Source organism: Gopherus evgoodei, chromosome 11 (genome assembly GCF_007399415.2).
Source record: "Gopherus evgoodei ecotype Sinaloan lineage chromosome 11, rGopEvg1_v1.p, whole genome shotgun sequence".
Lineage (NCBI taxonomy): Eukaryota > Metazoa > Chordata > Testudines > Testudinidae > Gopherus > Gopherus evgoodei.
This window is the reverse complement of record NC_044332.1, coordinates 28,577,011-28,591,134: the sequence shown is the minus strand read 5'-3', so window position 1 is coordinate 28,591,134 and position 14,124 is coordinate 28,577,011. Positions and strand designations below refer to the sequence as shown.

The following is a 14,124-nucleotide window of genomic DNA, read 5'->3' as shown; positions in this document are numbered from 1 at the left end:
TTTTCCTCAACAGATTTACATGACTGTTTAAAAAGGCAAAAATTTAGAGTTTGAAAAATTGCCTAAACCCTACTGAAGCTTCCACTGCACTAAAAATGAATTTTTGGAAATGACATACACCTTCCATAATAAAATCAATAGGCCTATATTTTCAGAGGGGGCTAATGACTTTGCCCAATCTGATTTTCACAAATGCTGAGCATACGCTTTCTGAAAATGAGCCCCCTTTCAAAGGTGTGTCAAGTCGGACAGCCTAAAACTGAAGCACCCCAAATTACAAATTACTTTCCAGAACCCAAACCAGTATATTCAGTTACTTGGCTCTAAAGAGGTTTTTTGTACTCCCAAAAATAATTTTTTAACTCAAACTATGGCTTTTCTTCCAACTTTTCCAACCCCTCTTTGCCTGATCAAACTAGTAATTTGCACTCAAAACTGCTTTTGAATTCAGTTTAAATTCTGCACATAAAACAGTGGCAGGATTAATCCCATACTCTCCTACCGGAGCATACCAAAACTGACACAGTTAACATGACTGACAAGTATGCTTTAAAAGCAAGTGAGCAAATTAAGAAATTTGAGTTGTGTGAGAGATAGAATGTCATCCTTATTCTATATATTGCTTATCTGGGTATTTGTCTGGGGAAGAAAAGGTGCTCTTTAAAAAAAAAAGAAAACTAAGTTCTTTCTGGAAAGTAAATTTTTGGAGCTTGTTCATGACTATGCTGAGGTAATCAGGGTGAAGAACCCTGTAAACCCAGAGCTCCCTTATCTTGCTCTAGCTCACTGTGAGAACTATTGTTAAAATCATTGGCAATTTGAACTTGGCAAAGTTGCAGCATCAAAGCTATAGCAGAATTTTCCTAGAGAACTCTAACAGTGGGGAGCGTAGAACATTGGCAAAGCTCTCTCTCTTCCCTCAATTTTCTGCTATGCCTCAGTTGTGGACATTTGTTACAATGTTGCTATTTTCACATAAAATTACATTGTAAACTCTTCAGTCAGGAACCATGTTATCTCTATAAAGCACCTACCTCATTTTTGGCTACTGTTTAAACTTTGTATGTTCTGTTATAACTTTATCATCTAACACTGTTTAAAAAAATAAATTACCACACTTAATTATGCAAGGCAAAAAATGTACATCTAAATTGCATTTCTTCATACAGTAAATGATGACTGAGAATACGCTAGTGAAGTAATATAGGCACATGAACCTTCCCTTATTTACAAGGCCACTTTTTTCTCTGCCCTATAAGGCAACTATTGACACATGCACTGAGCACAATTCTGCTCCTTTTTTACTAGAAGGCCACCACTGCTAAGCAATAGTTTTTAAGTCTCTTCAGTGGTTCTTCAAGTAGGATTCACTGAGCACCATTACAAATGCTCTACACACAGCATGTTACCCCATATAATATGTTGTGTTTATGGCTATACTGGTTCAATAGCTATCAATATCTAACTTAATTCAATGTTAAGCACAAGGACAGTGGTTAGCATCTAAATAAACAAATCTAGAGAAACCTACAGAACAGCTTTGGAGTATTTGAGATTAATTTCAGTAGCCACTATTGAGGATGCTAGACTCCAGGGTTTTACAAGATTTTTGTTTCTCAATAACTGGCATTAGAGGACTTACAGGGGGAGTTCCCTGCTATCTAAGACTGCGAATCAGACATTTTCCAGGTATTTAATTTAAAATGGTATTTTGCTGGCAAAGATGTGATATAGAATCATAGAACTGGAACGGACCCCGAGACCCCTGCACTCAAGGCAGGATTAAGTATTATCTAGACCATCCCTGACAGGTGTTTGTCCAACTTGCTCTTAAAAATCCCCAATAATGGAGATTCCACAACCTCCCTGGGCAATTTTATTCCAGTGCTTAATCACTCTTGACAGTTAAGAAACTTTTCCTGATGTCCAACCTAAACTGCCCTTGCTGCAATTTAAGCCAATTACTTCTTGTCCTCTCCTCAGAGGTTAAGAAGAACAATTTTTCTCCCTCCTCCTTATAACAACCTTTTATGTACTTAAACTGTTATGTCCCCTCTCCACTTCTCTAGACTGAAAACACCCAATTTTTTCAATCTTCCCTCATAGATTGTTTTCTAGACTTTTTTTTTTTTTCCCCCTTTTGCTCTTCTCTGGATTTTCTCCAATTTGTCCACATCTTACCTGAAATGTGGTGCCCAGAACTGGACACAATACTCCAGCTGAGGCCTAATCAGCGCAGAGTAGAGCGGAAGAATTACTTCTCATGTCTTGCTTACAGTTCTCCTGCTAATACATCCCAGAATAATGTTTGCTTTATTTGCAAAAGCGTTATCCTGTAGACTCATATTTAGCTTGTGATCCACTAAGACCCCCAGATCGTTTTCCACAGTACTCCTTCCTAGGCAGTCATTTCTTCTTTTGTATGTGTGCAACTGATTGCTCCCAGCTTGATATCGTCTGCAAACTTTATAAGTGTCTTCTCTATGCCATTATCTAAATCATTCATGAAGATATTGAACAGAACTGGACCCATAACCCATCCCTATGGGACCCCACTCGTTATGCCCTTATAGCATGACTGTGAACTACTGATAACTGTTTGGAAAATCATTCTCAGAGAGTAGTTATGCACCCCTTATAGTAGCTCCATCTAGGTTGTATTTCCCTAGTTTGTTTATGAGAAGGTTATGTGAGACAGTATCAAAAGCCTAATTAAAGTCAAGATATACATGCACATTGCTACTGTTTTTGGACATTCTAGCTATATGAAATTTAAGAAAGGTAGCCTGATTACAACTGTTTACTCAGTATCAATGCAAAAAGACATATTAGACAAACATATCAAAAACTTATTTAAACCTGTCCATAACATCCTGTATGCCTTAACTCAAATAAAATTAGAGTTAAGCAATCAGTAGCCTGTGGGTAAAAGGTTCAAGCTGTGGTCTCATGCTGCTACACTTAAGTGGAAATGTATTATTAACGTGGTCTGTTTTCATTCCCTTTTCTATCTAACCATATTTTATCTTGACAGATGTTTGCCTCTTCTCTGATCTGTTTTTGGTCTGGCAAATGTTGTCAACAGCAACTCCAAAGACAGATGGTTTTAAAAACATCACAAAAACATCTGCAGGACTGATTCAATAAGCAGGGAAAAGAAGATTCAATCATCTAATGTTCCATGATGTACTTTAGAGACTTGAAACACTTAAACATTAGCTTCTTGGAATTAGCAGCAATCTATAATAAATGTTTTGGTAAAAAATTAAGTACCTAGTTAAATTATTGTATCGTAGGCTTCATCTTAATTCTGTTTTGTTAAGCACTGTGAGAGAGTACAAACATTTCAAAAGTTACAGCAATTGCACAGGCCATTTACAAATGCAGTAACTTATCATAAGCAAAATCATAGCATTCATTAAACTTGTAAAAATCTGCAAAATTCCATATTACTTACTGCTCAGGTAAGCTTTCAAAGGGAGCAGGAGCTCCAATGCTTACTTTGAATTTAAGAAAGTTTGTGTATCTTTGTGGCAAGAACTAAATGATACTAAAATGAAGAAGATACAATTTAAAATGAATAAATGGGACAACTAATTAGCTAATAGCCAGATTGATCTTGGTCTGTAGGGCTATTTTAAGATCTTGTATTAACTCTGGAGCTCTGCTTCCCTGCAGCATCTGACAGCTTCCCTGTGCACACTATACATGCTGGAATATATAATATACTAGATTTGTCAGTAAAAAAAATTCCATTCACCCCAAATGACTACACCTTAAAGTATGTGGCGCTGATTCTAGGCGATGTTTAATATTGTAAACATCCCTACAAGTTTTCAACTCATGTTTTAAAAGTTTCACTGAACGTGTCATTGCACCCCAGCCACTCAATGTGAAGACTAAAGGAAAGGCAAACTGACAGATACCCAACTGCAAATGTAATATACTGTACTGCAGTGGTTCTCTACCAGGGGTTTGTGGCCCCCACGGGTGCCAGAAGCAGGTTTCAAAGGCTCCACCAAGCATGGCCAGCATTAGACTCGCTAGAGCCCATAGCTGAAAGACGAAGCCTAGCTGCACAGAACTGCAACCCAGGACTAAAGCCAAAGCCTGAACAACTTAGCTTTATTGTGCCCTCTGTGGTGGGGCCCCAGACAATTCCCCTGCTTGCCACCCCCTAACGCTGGCCCTGGTTTTTATATGCCGAAAACAGTTGTGGCACAGCTGGACCATGGAGTTTTTAAATAGCATGTTGTGGGAGCCTCAGAAAGAAAAAAGTGGCGAACCCCTGCTATACTGAACAAACTTTTGCACAAGCAATCTCACTAAATCAATAGGACTACTTACTGTAGGTCAGGCTTGACATGAGTAATTGGACATGGGTGAGGCTTCATTTTTGGGAGACAGGTTTAGTACATTATACAAAATAAAACCAGTGGTAAGTAATATGGAGCCAAAAAGCTTGCTTTTTTTTTTATCACCATAGATAAGTTAAAAATTTGGTACAAAAGAGGGACACCACATGGTGCAGAATAAAAAATTAACAAGGATCCAATACCATGAAGTTAAATATAAAACCACTGCAACCCATACAGTGTGGAACGAATTTGTTTTCCCTTCTCAAATACTGTTACAAGACAATACAAGGTCTGGGAGACACTTACATATGCATGTGTAATGTCCTCCAGGCAGAGTAGCCAGCATGTGGGTTCACTCTCGGGGAATAGACTCCAAATTGCACACTACAGCTGAGATGCTGGAACATTGGTAAAGTAAAAACTGCTTGTGCTGGTAATAACAAGAATTGTGTGGTGGCTAAAAAGCACCACTTCTGGTAAGGACCCTGGGAATATTATTTTAATTGGCCTATGTTCTCTTTCACATCTAAATTTCCCATGTTAGCTAGCGAGATAGAGAGTACCAGTTTTTTAGAATGTAGTAAAAGCAAAATTATTACAAAAAAAAAAATGCTTTAAAGGCAAAGCAAGCTTGTAATGTAAAATTACATCCCAGTGGATGTAAAGCAAAGAAAGTGAGCTTGCACCTCCTGGTTTGTATTTTAAGCCTAATATTAATGGTAATTCAAATAATACAACTATTGTGGTCTTGGAAATGTATTGCTAGATACTAAATTTAAAAAGGAAACCACAAAAAAAATCCAAAATATAATACAAATAAACAAACACTAATATATTTAAAAAAAAACAAAAGCAGTGGAATGGAAGCCTGGTTTGACAAGAGTAACTGGACATGGGTGAGGCCTCATGTCTTGGGAGACAGAATTAAGGTGCTAAATGGATCAGCAAGCTGGAAACAGAATGTCTGTACTAACTAAGATAAGGAAGAACACCCAGAGAATCATTTACAATGAACAAAATAACAATGGATAAGATAGGCCTGGAACGTAAGATGAGGTAGAGGGTAAGTTGTACATGGACTGTACAGGGATTGGTTCCTATGAAGTGACCAAGCCAATCCCAAAACATATGATGCTATGTATAGTAAATGTAGCGTAATATGTAAAAGTATATAAAGTAAGATGTTTACTGCGTAACTCTGGATGTGTTGTATATCCTATGCCCACCTCTTATGCCCGAGTTTGATCAACTCAGCCTAGCCTTACTGTATGCCAAATGAAGGAACCAGAGTGATGACACTGGAATCTGAGTTCTTGGAGACCCAAGTGGAAGAGGTCTTGTGGGAACCCCAACACTTAACTAAGCGTCTGCAAGATTTGGTCCTTTTTTTTTTTTCATTTAATATGCTATTGTATACTGACAGTGAAGAAGTGACCTCAGACTGTACTATATTAATTGGATAGGCTACATTTTTCCTGGAGGAGAGGAGAAAGAGAAGACAGTCAGTCACATTTTTAAACTGCATCAAGTTTTTATTTCTGCTCTGTATTATTTTCAGCCACACAAAATACTATTTGAACGTTACCATTTTTACAGGTATTTTCAATATTTTAATATGAAATTCACAAGTGTAACACTTGTTTGATAAACATTGACGTTGGTTTTTTCCATCCCCGCCACTTTAAATAAGACTGATAATGCAAGATGGAAGGTTTGATTAGCTGAAGGGAAAGTTGGCAAGACTGAGGAAACCATTCAATTTCTTATTCTTTGCAAAGTTCCTCCCTATTGTAAGATATAGGCAGGATACTTCAGAATGAACCAGAACTAGAATGCACCAAAACTAGACTTTTTTTAGTGTTTCCAACTTAACCTATATGAAAAAAGTAATTCTATATGTCACTATACTTCAGTAGAAAGAAATATTTACCATACTTTACCAGAAATTCACCTGAACTTGCTGAAGATTTTACAGTCCAAACAGACAAGACAAAAGATGTAGGAGGAAGATAAGGAAGGGGCTCAACATACAAGCAAGGTGATTAAGGCAATGGCTGACCAATCCTCTTCAACCCACTTGATTTAAGTAGATTAGACAGAATAATCACCTTGTCAAAACTGAGCACAAAGAGGGGCCCTAATCCAGATTCAGGTCTTTAGGCTCCCCCAATATCTGAGTATTAAACAAATAGTTGGTGTGTTGGAGAATGGCTGAAAGTAAAACAAAACAGGCAATATGGTGATCTGAATATAAATCTTGAGTACTTTACTGCTTTGCATTGATCCAGGCTCTCTGTTATAAGGAGAGGGGTTTGATGCCATGGGTCTTTTCATTGTTTATATTAATACCAGAAAGCACCAACCACATTGTTAGACACATCAGGTTATCAGAAAGATTTATCATTTTGCAGGACAAGAAAAAATGGAAGAATTTAAACTGCTCTGCAAAGGGGTAAACCTCTGTTTTAGCACAATTTTTTTTAAAATTACTTTAAACCTCCCTCTATCCGTTTTGCTGAATTTGGCCTAATGTTTGGTAAATGTCATGTTAATTGCCACATTTTGTATTTAAAATATAAAAATAGGGGACAGGATGAGGGTGGACGGGGAAACGGGGAATAGGAAAAAGTAAAAAGGGACACAAGATATCTAACAGGTGGGAGGGTTAATCTGTCCCTTTAGAGGTAGTAGCAGTTAGAGGTCAGCATACCATAGCATGGCCCCTTAAGAGTTTGGGCGGTCTGAACTATACAAAGACCAAAAGAAATAGGAAATACTGGTAGAGAGAAAGTAGCCTCAAGAAAATGTAGTGCTTGAGTGTGAAAAACCTGTTACTGTTTCTTTAAGGACCTGGGACTAGGAGCCTTTCAGAGCGGAGAGGGCAAGGCTCCCCTCTTGCCCAGCCAATTGGGATGAACTTCAGGAAGGAAGACAAGCATATATGCTGCCTCATAGCAGAGGAGACATTAATAGGAGAAGTCTGGTTTGCTGAGCTCTCCAAGTTGGAGGACTAACTGGAGAAAAAGGGGACAGCTGAAGGAGAAGCTAGCTAAGGCCCTAGTTGGCCTAAATCACAGCCCCAGCTCTAATGAAGAGAGCTGTGAAGAATCCTGTCTTAAGGAAGGAGTTACTACTTGCCTGAACCATAATCCCAGCTCCAAGATAAGGGCCAGTTATGGGGATTCCTGCCTTAAGGAGGAAGACCAAAGAGATTGCTTGAAATATAATCCCAAATCTAGGAAGAGACTGGCAGGGAACTCCTGTCTTAAGGAAAGAGAGACTGCCTGCAGTATAACCCAAGAAGACTAAGGAAGAGCTTGAGAAAGCACCTCAGTAGCTGACTGGGAAGAAGCCACACAAGGAGAAAACTCCAGAATGGGAAAAGCAGAGTCCATGTTCCTGTGAGGGATGCTGACAAACAGGGAAAAGGTAAGAGCAGCCTAGGAAAGCAGCAAGGGATTACAAGGCATGGTTGTTAGTTGCCCAACACAGAGCACCTGGGCTGGAATCCAAAGGAGAGGATGTGACTAGTTTTCCCCTACCTGTCCCCCAGCACAGTGGGAAGCTACAAGCCTCAAACCTTAGAGTCAAAGACAGATGAGTCCCAAATGGGGGCCAAAGGCCTGGTATAAAAACCACTAGACTTTGGGTTTTCTGTTTGTACTACTTCTTTCTCCCTGGATGGGGAACAAACTGAGAAGTGACCTGACAGCAGGGTGTGTCCTAATGATGAGTGTGCCCCATTGGAGGTGGGAAGGGAAGGATGGAAAGGAGCCTGGAGGGCAGGGAGAGCAAGACTGGTAACAGAAACAGTAAATGAGAGGGGTGAAGAGAGGTCAGGACAACCGTATAACTACAACATGAGCTTATCTCCCTCAACGAAATACCATGTATTTGTGTTGTGTTAGATGTGAGGGTTTGTAAGTGGAAAGTTTCCTCTTTTAGTTTAATAACTTAACTCTGGAAAAACTGCCTACATACTGGTATAGTAAGCTGTGTATATTAGAAGGGATGAAAATAAGCTAGATAAAACTAGTCAAGCAAGGAGCCAAAAAAAAAAATTGCTTTCATCCAGGGACTCTATTAGCCCTATCATCTGCCAAGCAGCAAATGCTATTTTCTCTCACCTGCTAGCAGTTTTTAATATATATGCAAAACTAAGAAATTGGTAGTCAATTCAGTCAGTTACTACCTTCCCACGGCTTATTTCCATAGCTTGCTGTAATGAGACACCACTTTTACTGTTCACTTAAACACCACCAGTAAAATTGTTTAAGGCAATGCTATCTCCAAGGACAGTTTTAAGATGCTTTATCAGTGGGTTGAAAACTAAGATCTTCCTATGATCACATGGATATTCTTACCTAAAAATGAAAACTCAGCCCATACAGACATATTCAGCTGCCAAACAAATGACTCAAAGACCCAGGTCTAACAATTTCCAGATCTCATACCACAAATATACAGTCTTTATTTTCTATTATGTAATGTGCTCTTCTAGGATTTGAATGCATTAGTGAAATCTAAAAAGCCAAATTAAAGAGAAATGACACATCTCTTTCTTAGAGTACTCTGTTCATGGTATTGTATATAATATGGTATCATTAAGAAACAAAATGGGACTAATATGTACAGCCAATGCTAGCTACTCAGTTATAACTAGTATTTATATTTTAGACTTCTAACCTTTAAGAAAGTAAGCTAACCAGGGATAGTGTCAAAGGCAAACTGACCACAGCTGGAAGAGATTTCTGCAGATTCTGCATGCTAATGTCCCCACTCTTTCAGGGTTCTTATACCAAAATTCCAGCCTCCTTAATAAGCTGCTTTCAAAGCTACTACCAAATCCTCAGAGAAAAGTGCAGGTTTATCTTTAACAGTAACAGAATCATTAAAAATAGCAGTCTGCTTTGTTGTGACAGAACTCTTGTGTACGATGTCATCTCCTTCCCTCCAGTTGTACCTATCAAACATGAATGCTATAAAGAGGATCAGGTAAACATACCTTCAAAGAATTTGCAGTAAATGTTTGGCACATGAAGTCATGCTGAGTCATTGATGCATACAATTTCCCTTTAGCCCAGTTTGCCTAGTTAGAAGTATTTTTCCCTGGTGAAAGAGTAGCTCATTAACAATATGTGCATGTAATTCCAATGTCAACTAGTCTTAACCGTATAACTTTTAGAAGATCCAACTTATTGCTTGGTTTTAACAAAACAGTAAGACCATCTCTTAAATTCATTTTGGGGCTGTAATGTATCAAGGACTAGATTCTTGGAGTTGCCATGAGCGTGCCATAGGTATGGATGTTATTTTACAGATGAAAAGCAAGGTTCCAGAGTTAATGGTCATTATATATGGAGTCACATCAGGTTTTTTTTTCTATTTTCTGCAATGGTCACTTGAGAGATAGGAACAAAAAGCAACCAAAAGCTGCATTACCACTTCAGTATATTAATGAGTTATGTGAAAGAGAGATGTTACACTTAAAAATTAACTACTTTCTAAATGATGTGGGCCAAATATCACCCAATAATATCTGAAAATGACTTACTGTATAACAGTCATTTAACATAACTCCTCACTTAGTGTTGTCCCAGTTAACATTGTTTCATGGTTACATCGCTGATCAATTAGAGAACGTGATCGTTTAAAGCTGCGCAATGCTCCCTTATAACATTGTTTGGCAGCTGCCTGCTTTGTCCACTGCTTGCAGGAAGAGCAGCCCATTGGAGCTAGCTGGTGGGGGTTTGGAACCAGGGTGGATGGGTAGCCCCGCTATCAGCTCCCCTAGGTTCCCTATGTAGCAGCTGCCCAGTAGGCTATCAATTGCCTGCAATTCAGCTGTCCCTCCCCCCACTGCCATGTGCTGCTCCTGCCCTCTGCCTTGGAGCTGCTCCTGGGAGCCACCTGCTTGCTGTGCAGGGGTGAGGGTTAAGAGGGGTGCTGATGTCAGAGTGTCTCCCACTCCCCTCCTGCTCCTGTACCCCATTTCCACAGAACAGGGGGGACAGGACAGGGCTCAGGATGGAGGGAGCTTGCTGGCAACAGCTGTTGTCTCAACTTGCTGATCTACTTAAAAAGACAGTGTACTTAGAGTGGGGTCAGTGTACTTAAAGGGTCAATGCACGTGTGTGTGTGTGTGTGTGTCCCACACACACACACACACACACACACACACACACACACACACACAGTGTGTGTCTCTGTCTCTGTCTCACATGGACCCCCCTCCTGCCCAGCACTGTGGAAAGTGGAGGGAGTGGTGCATGCCAGTGGGATAGCGTGGGTTCATCATCAGGTTTAGTTTCCGCAGGGAATGTTTGCAACCACTGCCATGCCTCTACTGTGTCTCCTCCCTCCATTCGTGCTGCCTTGTAGAGTGTGAGGCTACATTAACAACAATATGTTAACCCTTGTGGGACCACCCAGGTGTTCGTTCATCATTTAGTAGCAAGGCATTCCCTGGGAAATATCTCACCCTCTGACTCCATCACCTCAACCAAGCTTCACAATTATCATTATAATCAGTATAGTATTAAATTTTTGTTTAAAATGTACGTGTGTGTGTGTGTACATTCCTACAAAAATATATATAGTCTTTTGTCTGGCAAAAAATATTTCCCTAGAACCTTGCTAGGATTTGCTTAACATCACTTAGCTTAAAGTAGCATTTTTCAGGCACATAACTACAAAGTTAAGCAAAAAGTTACTGTATGCACTTCTTGAAACTGTCAATCTTGCTTCACTCAATATTTTTAATCAAATATTACATTAACATAGACAAGCCATCTCAACTGTCTCACTTAGAAAAATATTTTACTTACACCTCCCATTGTAATCCCATCAATAAGTGCCACGTACGGCTTCTGGCAGGTACCTAACAGAAATGTAACAATTAGGCATAAGTAATATATTTTTGTAGGAATGTACGCTTAACCCCACCCTAGAAGAAAATACCTGTAACGCACAGATACCACAAATATTTCTCTTAACTGGCTGTAGTTTTTAACAAATTACTTTATACAACAAAGAGATAAAAGGATAAGATGTTAAATTCATAATGAATAAAGTTATTTGATGTCACCACCCAACAGTACAGGTACTTGAAGTAGTTCATAAATTATATGAATAAACTTCAGTATGATTTGTCAGTTAATTCTCTAGGGGGTGAATTCTAGAAACACTTCTATCATGCTTAAGAATGCATTTATAAAGCAACCAGTAAACAAACTTACATTATTCTTAAGACTGTAAGTGTGTGAATACCTAAGCATCCAGAGTAACTTAGGAGGAATAAAACCAAGTTCTCAGTTCCTTTGAGGACAGCTTTTTTTAATGAAGCTATGTTTTTTTGTCAGTATTTTTAATTAAATCTAATAAACTGCTAAATCTCAACCCATGCTGTTATAGCAAATAGCAACAAAATGCATGAAAATGTAGTTATAGTTCCCACATCAATTTTAACTGTCTCTTTGTGTATATGTATTTATAAGAGGGTGTTACACTACTCAGTGTGGGGATCCTGTAGTGAGAAATAGTATTTATCAGATATAACAAAGGAAGTGCACTTTGACCCCATCACCCTAGATGAACATGCAATATTATTGCCTGGGCTGTTAAGGTGATTTTTGTACTACATCTCCACTTTGACTGAATAAATGAGATGCACTATTTGCTGACAACTTTAGATAAGCACTAGAGGTGCTTTCAATACATAATACAAAATTGCACATGTACAAACTGACATTCTGAAAATCTTACTCAGAAATGCTATCAGAGCAAATTTAGCAAAAATATACATTTGCTTTATATATGCTTTTAATAAAGCCATGATCAACAGAAACACTTGTATGTGCTTTAAAGCCAATGGAAAAGATTTACTTAAAGTCCCCTGTGTTCTTTACTGTACAAACATTGTCACAATCTGCAAGAACATGAGAACAAGAAAGTAAAACTGACTTGTTTATCTTTTCTAGTCAAAAGGTGGGATAACACAGAAATTAGATGCAAAAACAACACAAATAAGTTGTTAAATTCTCAGGGCTTGTCTACACTTAAAATGCTACAGAGGTGCCACTGTAGCATATCAGCGCAGACATTACCTATGCCAACAGAAGTTCTCCCATTGCCATGCAGGTAATCCACCTCCTGCAGCATGGCCTATATGCAGGATTAGGTCATCTTAACTACAACCCTCAGAGGTGTGGATTTTTCACAACCAGGAGCACCATAGTGAGTCAACCTATTTTTTTTATTTTACTGTAAACCAGGCCTCAGTTTTAATAATCCAATGGTGTTGTCAGATAACACACTAACTTTTCAGAAAGATGAATTTTTAATCTGAAAATATCCTTTAGCTACACCTGAGTTGCCATACAACATCAAAACAGTGGTCCCTCTAGTCAGTATCTTGTCTCTCTGACTGTCACTAGTACCAGATGCTGCCAAGGAAGGCATAAAGCCCAGAATATTCAATTAAACATGTCTGCAGGAAAAGCTTCTTCCTGACTCCAAACTGCTAGTGGTTGACTTGTGTTCTGAAGAATGAGGTGTTAATAACCCATGTACAGTTTATATTCTGACTGTTAAATAGATTATTCACAAAGGTCCAATCTTCTTCTGAATCCTACTAAACCCTTTGCCACAGTAATAATCAGTGGAACTCTACTCATTGCATAACATTTTGTAGCAAAGCAGTGTTGCCTTCCCATTTCATTCTGACATAAAATGGGCACTGCTGTATTTACTGTCTAATAATGTATCTTGTCACGTCGTCTTAGTGTCTTCTCTAAACTAAACAAATAATACTTCACAATTATCTAGAATACTTCAACTGCAAATCTAGGAATCACTTTCCCCATCACTGAAATATAGGTACTGACAACCCCCAAGATGAAATGGAGAAGTTGTTTAACAGTTTAAAATGGGAAATGAATACCATACTTACCCCCATCCTAAAATTACAAGGGGATTCCCAACTGCCAAATTAGAGATGGGTTACCAAAACTGGCATTTAGTCAGAAAAATTAATACCTTCCAATTTCATCTTTACCTCTTACCAGTTCTATAAAATTAAGTGTTGAATTTATGCTTTAGAGCCCCCATTGTGAAAAATCAAACCCACAAATATTCTAGCGGTATTTTATATTTGGAAATTGCTTTGTGCACACATACCAATAGCATTGTTCAGGATGTATTCTTCTCTGAAGAAATCTTGCGTTAGCCTATCTCCAACTTTTCCTGCATCTGTGATAGCTAGTAAAATAAGACAAAATTCAAACTAAAAATTATTGCATTAAAAATTTTGTAAAATTTAACAAGCACAACAAAAATGGTCTAATAATAATAAATATTCACAATAAGCAAGGTCTTGTGTACTCTGCAAGATGGACTTAAATTCTGCAGGAGGGGACCCTGTTTTCTGCAGCATTCCAGTGCAGCAAATGGAAGTGTGGCAATTACCAATAGACCTAAACAATTATTTTAATTACGATCAATATCTTCCTTAAGTTATGTATCATAATAAAAATATTTTCCCCCACTAATTTCTTGTGGGAACATATCCAATAATCTACATCCAGCTCTCATAAAAGTTACACTTCTGGCATTCATTAGCCTTTTCTACTGGCTGACAGCTTCATAGTTTTCATTCACTGGGATGATCACGGGAGGTTATGATCCTAAAGGGAAAGCCAATTTCCTAGATCGATAAAAACATTCCTACTGAAGATTCTGAATACTGGAAAATGAGGACCCACTGCTG

General features: G+C 38.4%; 1 protein-coding gene across 3 annotated transcripts in view; it reads right to left on the bottom strand.

Moving 5' to 3' along the window:
* Positions 1-14,124, bottom strand: part of HIBCH (3-hydroxyisobutyryl-CoA hydrolase) — a 96,423-nt gene that overhangs the window by 74,957 nt on the left and 7,342 nt on the right. For all 3 annotated transcript variants that reach the window (XR_004002564.1, XM_030579657.1, XM_030579658.1), the window contains exons 5-6: positions 13,536-13,616; positions 11,186-11,238 (exon numbers count right to left, since the gene is read on the bottom strand). Coding sequence is in view for 2 of the 3 variants with exons in the window: in XM_030579657.1 (XP_030435517.1) it covers positions 11,186-11,238; positions 13,536-13,616 (134 nt within the window). In the remaining variant the exon portion in view is untranslated. The remainder of the gene's footprint in view (positions 1-11,185; positions 11,239-13,535; positions 13,617-14,124) is intronic.